General features: G+C 47.5%; 1 protein-coding gene across 1 annotated transcript; it reads right to left on the bottom strand.

The window, feature by feature from the left end:
- Positions 1-322: 322 nt before the first annotated feature.
- On the bottom strand, positions 323-2353 carry LOC137417799 (uncharacterized). Its single transcript, XM_068103705.2, has 2 exons — positions 1988-2353; positions 323-1358 (listed from the first exon to the last, which is right to left on the bottom strand). Exons 1-2 carry the CDS (start codon positions 2315-2317, stop codon positions 501-503), a joined length of 1188 nt encoding a protein of 395 aa, XP_067959806.2. The 5' UTR covers positions 2318-2353; the 3' UTR covers positions 323-500.
- Positions 2354-5610: the final 3257 nt, after the last annotated feature.

The following is a 5610-nucleotide window of genomic DNA, read 5'->3' as shown; positions in this document are numbered from 1 at the left end:
ATATGGAGAACATTTTCAGATATGGAACCACTTTGGAATTCACCCCAATGTGGCCGCCATATTGGATTTCAAAATGGCGGCTTAAAAATCTTTAATTACAAATATTTCTGGTTCTATACCAGCTACAGCCTTGATTTTAGTGTCTGGATGTACAAACTTGAGGTCAAGGAATTGAATGGTTCTACTTAGAAGTTGATTTACTGACGCCATATTGGATTTCAAGATGGCGGAAATTGATTTACTGACGCCATATTGGATTCCAAGATGGCGGCTTCCGAAAATCTGCTGACCGATATCTCTGGTTCTATGCCAGCTAGATACTTGATTCTGGTGTCTAGATGTACATTTCTGAGGTCAATGAATTGAATGGTTGTATTGAAATATGTTTTAATGCACATAAGCAACTGATAATCCCATATTACGTACATTGTATACACACGTTCAGCAAGAGAACTAGCGAGCGTATTGCATCAAGTCATGCCAAGTGTCACAGTTCCAACTCAATGTGAGCAGTCACCATCACAGGCACACAGTGCTGTGCATTTCAGAGCCGCTTTCTTGCACTTGCATCTCCCACTGCAACCTTTTTCGCACCCACAACAGATGAGTTCATAGCAGGATTTGGCAGCTTCTGGTAGTGTTGTCCACAGAGGATCGAACTGTCCGTCATTGTCCACCCACCCCCAGTCGCATGGTGATGGGAGATAGCAGTGTGGGACAAGAGACTGTCCCCAACAATGTCCACCCTGGTAAGTTGCTCTCTTCACGTGTTGTACTAGGGCGGCCTGTGTTGGAGGTATTGCTTCAATGGATCGAGATTTCTTTGCAAAGAGTTTCTTTCTTGCCAGATTCACCTCAGAACATGTGCATGTGCGGTCGTACAGAAGCACTACGTATCTCTCCAGGGTTGCCAGTGTATCCTCAGAGATCTCACTTGGTGCAGATGCCAGGTCCAGGAATGCATTGGTCACTTCTGGAAAAGTTTCCCATACTGCCCATGCTGTTTTCTTGCCACGACCTGCAAAGCTCGAGACGGTATCACACCCTGTGATTGCATGGAAGATTGGCAGTGCCTTGGCTTTGTCTGGTCCCAGGGTAGCAGACAGCTCGTGTGCTGCTATGTAGCAGAAGTTCTTTCCAGTTCCAAACGCTAACCAGAGTTCGTCCACTACCTCATTAAGCTCCTGGGCCATCCACACAGCGAGAACCACCACATCTGTGTCCACGGTGCGGATGAGTACTCTGCGGTGTCCAGATTTCATAGCAGCTGCTGCGTGGAGCATCATGCGCGTGTCTGCTTCCTCGTGATTGCACGGGGCCAAAGCGGCTGTGTCTGCACATGGTGGTACAGCAATGACCTGTTGGTGTAAGCATGAACAATACCGTGATGTAAATTAAATGTTAATTCCTTTGGTGTAGGTGGTCACGAATAAAACCTGACATGAATCTGCATAACATTTATTAATTTATTTCAGTACATTATTTCAAGTACATAAATACAGGGCAATTATTATTATTATTATTATTATTATTATTATTGTTATTTACTTGGCATCAAACACATGAAATCATACAATATGACATTGCACATATAACAGTAGCCTGTTCATGTACACTCCCCCAAGATGCCAGGAAAGAAAAAAGCAATTCAAGAACACTATGGCCAATAGGCCTTTCTTAACAATTTGAGGGAGTGTACCGTGGACAGCTAAAGATTATATATACAATACAAAATATTATTCCGAATAGATAATACAAATCGGGATTATATAATCAAAATTAAATTATATGAAAAGAATACACATATGTGGGTAAGAATTTACTCTACAACAGCATAAATCAATAATACATTGTATAATATGTACTGAAACCACAGAAGATTGTACACACACTCTCAAACACACAAGCAGGCACGCACCCACTCTCACCACCCAGACACATACACACACTTTCACTAACACACACTAACATACATCATGCACATTACCTGTTCACCGTCAGTAGCAATCAGCTGTTTGTCTGGCACATCGATGGACTCCGTGACCTGCTTAGACAGAAAGCTGAAGAGTTCCTCCTTGTTCTCGTCGACACGGAGGAAACTGTGCCAGTTGCCTGGTAGGAGGGCAGAGCCAGTGACACGTCTGCGTATTCCCTTGCCTCTGTTGGTCCTTGCAGTTGCCTTCAGGCTGCCTGACTTTGCATAGCGGTCCCACACTAGATCGAGACGAGATCGATGTTGAAGCTGTGACATAATGTATGGAACGAATACTTTTGTGGCATAGTCAAGAAATGTTTTGGTCTGGCCTGGGCTCAGCATTTGAACTATTACAGCTCCATCGAGGATCACAGAAGATACTTGTGGTGGGTCCGACTTTGTTTCGACAAGCTGTTCTAAGGGCTGCAACAAGTCAGCTTTGGAACCAAAGCGGAGCTGTCCATTTTGCGAGAGTGCTGGCGGATGTGCGCTGTTCTCATGTTTGAAGAACTGCTCGAGACCCCATCTCTGGTTTGGCATGCGATGTATAGTCTGGAGAAGAGCTCTGAATCACTCTTTGCAGAGGCTACTTGTTGTTTGCTCTTCTGGGCAGCTTTGACCTTGGTGGATGAAATCAACGGGAGTTTGTTGCGTTTGATGACATCATTGAGTGGCTTGGATCTGTCTGCCAGACGTTCCTTCTCAAATGAATGGAACTGATCTCTCCCAATCTGTAAAGCTGTACGCACAGTATCTACAACAGCTGGGCCCAAGATCTCCAGTGTGCCCAGGACCAGCAAATCTGTGCTTTCTTCTTCAAAGGGGCTGCCCATCTCTTCGATGACTGTTGTCAGTGCACGGACATCTTGGACGAACTTCTTCTGCACACTGTCGGTTTGCTCATGGTGGTGGGTGTGCTCTCCCCTTTGGCGCAGTTGCTGTGAGGTCTCAAATTCTGTGATGACCCGAGCAACTTCGGGGCCAGCCACCATCCACCGTCGAAGAGCACTTGGATTTTCAGTTAGGCCCACTGCCCCGCCATCGCCTTTGACCGTGGCATTGTTTTGTTCATGAGCCTGGTCTAGGGAGATGGCGGAGAAAGCATGCCTAGTCTTCTTGGATGTGAAGTGCCCCGCATGGAACTTGGCAGCAACATCTGGGTGTTTCTCTGCAATGCCAACCATGTCCCTGATGTGGACTGGTAACCAGCGAGCATAGTGGATATGGCCCAATGCAGCGAACCATGCAGCTAGCTCTGGTAGGGTGTCCATGTACAGCGTGAAGTTGGACTCTCTCAGTGAACGTATGTAGAGGAGTATACAAAGCTCCAGGTTAAGTACAGTGGCCCAGTACTGAAACTGTGGACATGCCGCTGCTCTCTGGTCACACCATGCCTCAAACTCCAATGGTTCCTCATCTCTTGCAGCTGCTCTTTCGTTGTATATGTCATATGCACGATGCTGCAGTATGTGTAGGGCAGCAACAGTTACTTGGTGGGCGCGTCTTGTACGGCTGACGTGAGCTGCACGCAAGAAGGAGTCTGCTGTGCCAGCTGTTGCTATCTCTGCCTGAACCAATGCCTGTGTCCAACCGCTGTCTTGCAGCCAGTCTCCTGCTGTCTTCAAAGCTGCCATCTCTGTGTGTAGACCACCCAGCATGACCACAAAGAGATCTTCACCATGTGTGTCTGGCCAGTTCCATTGCACCTGCTTGGCGATCGCATAAAGAGGTTGGTCCAGTGTGACGACGGGTATCTGTCCAGGGTTTAGCTCATTGATCGCTGCTTTCACGACATCCATGGCATGGCGGATCATTGCCACTGAGTGGGCTTGGTCATGGAAGAGGGGAAGCAAGGCAGTGGGTGTGACTGTGATACTAGTATCCTTGGCCGATTGGTTCTCTGCGTGATGTGCAGCCCAAGAAATGTTTCCTGGATTCTGTGTGTCACCACTGTCACATGCATCCTTCACAGTCTGGAGCCACCTCTTCTCTTTATCCAGTTCAGCTTGTGCAGGATTCCTCTGCAGCGACGCCTGGGTTCCAGCTGGTACAGGGTGGCTTTTGGCAAGTGAACTAACTGGTTGTACATCTGTGTAATACCGTGGAAGGTCCTCCACAGTCTTGACATTTGAGACACCCCCGATGATGACAATACCTCGGTCTGTGCCTTGATTGTCATAGTCTGGATGTTGTATCAATGAAATACCAGTTCCGTGGAAGGAGTCGTGTGCTGTCGTGGAACTGGGATTGTGGTCTATATTATCCACAGCTGATGTGGTGAACACTCCACCACGGAGCTTTGGGGGACAGACCACCTTCTCCGCCCGAAAGCGCTGACAGACCCCGTTCCCCAGCTCTGCAGAGATCCGTAGCACTCTATCATAGGCAATGCTGATCCCTAGTCCAGATAATGTGTCAACCAGTTCCCTCTTTCTCGTATGGGCATGAAGCATCAAGCCAAGATATATTGGCAAAGGAGTCTCTTGACTAATGCTGTGTCGTACGTCTGTGCCTGCACCTCTCCTCTCATGCTTCACACTGTTGTATTTGAGAAGTTGAGCTATTGTCACAGACGCCGATGCCTGACATGCCTGATCTTTGATGCCTGCGCCCTCTAAAATCATGGAGACCATTGTCAGCAGCAGTTGTGGCACAGACTCTTCTTGACATTTGTTTGAGAAGGACCCATTGAAAGGCTGAGATGACTGGAACATATCCTTCCTTATAATCCCTGCAGCTCGTGCCAGGTGCACAACATCACTGTCAATATCATGTTGACATGCCTTGGCTAATGCACTGCCAATGTCTTCCTGAAACACCAGCAGGACATCTCTTCCCTGCCTGTGCTCCTGCAGATCAGGGAAGTGTGCCAGGATACGCTCCTTGAGTCTGGTTGTATGGACTCGTGTTTCCAGCACAACTCCGAACTGTTCCATTCTCATTGTGTAGAGCTTGGTGAGGTCTGCCATCTTGAATACAGGAGCAGTGTCTTCTTCTTTAGCAGTTTCCTCTATGTACGTTACCAGTTCAGCAAGGACTATTGCTGAAATGACATCTACCGTGCTCTGGCTTTGCTCAGCAAGCTTTTTTGCTGCCCTCACACGGTTGTATAGGGATGTCAAACATTTCTTATGGTACTTGGCCTCTCTTGCGACCATGTCCCCAGCACTCAGTTGGGCTAACAAAGTGGTATCCTGAAGAAACTCTGCAGCCTTGCGAACGTGTTTATCTAGTTCCAATGTCGCTGCTTGATGAAACTCCAAACCAAGCTCTTGCTGGCAGAAGAAGCACAAATTGTCGCATAAGCTATCAACACAAGCTGCCTGAGACCTAGTAAGCTTGTACTTATCTGTGATTGTACTGGGGATAGGGCTTCCCTCTGAATGACTTCTCTTCTGTACCCGCTGTAGCTTGGTAGTGTTATATTTCACCCTGCATGACTTGTGCCACTTGGCTTGGTGGGCAGCTAGAGTGGCAGCTATCCCTTGGCCTTCATCCAGTCGTTGCAAGTCCACGTCTTGTGGCAGCTTGCCTAGTTTATTGAATGCTGATAGATTGTCTTCAAGTGTCTTGTATCCAGCACCTGCATCAGTTCTTTTCGTGACAGCAGGACACTGTAGGGACTCTCCTATATC

Source organism: Myxine glutinosa, chromosome 2 (genome assembly GCF_964187855.1).
Source record: "Myxine glutinosa chromosome 2, kmMyxGlut1.1, whole genome shotgun sequence".
In the NCBI taxonomy this organism is placed as follows: domain Eukaryota; kingdom Metazoa; phylum Chordata; class Myxini; order Myxiniformes; family Myxinidae; genus Myxine; species Myxine glutinosa.
The sequence above is the reverse complement of the archived record's forward strand: the minus strand, read 5'-3'. Positions and strand labels throughout refer to the sequence as shown.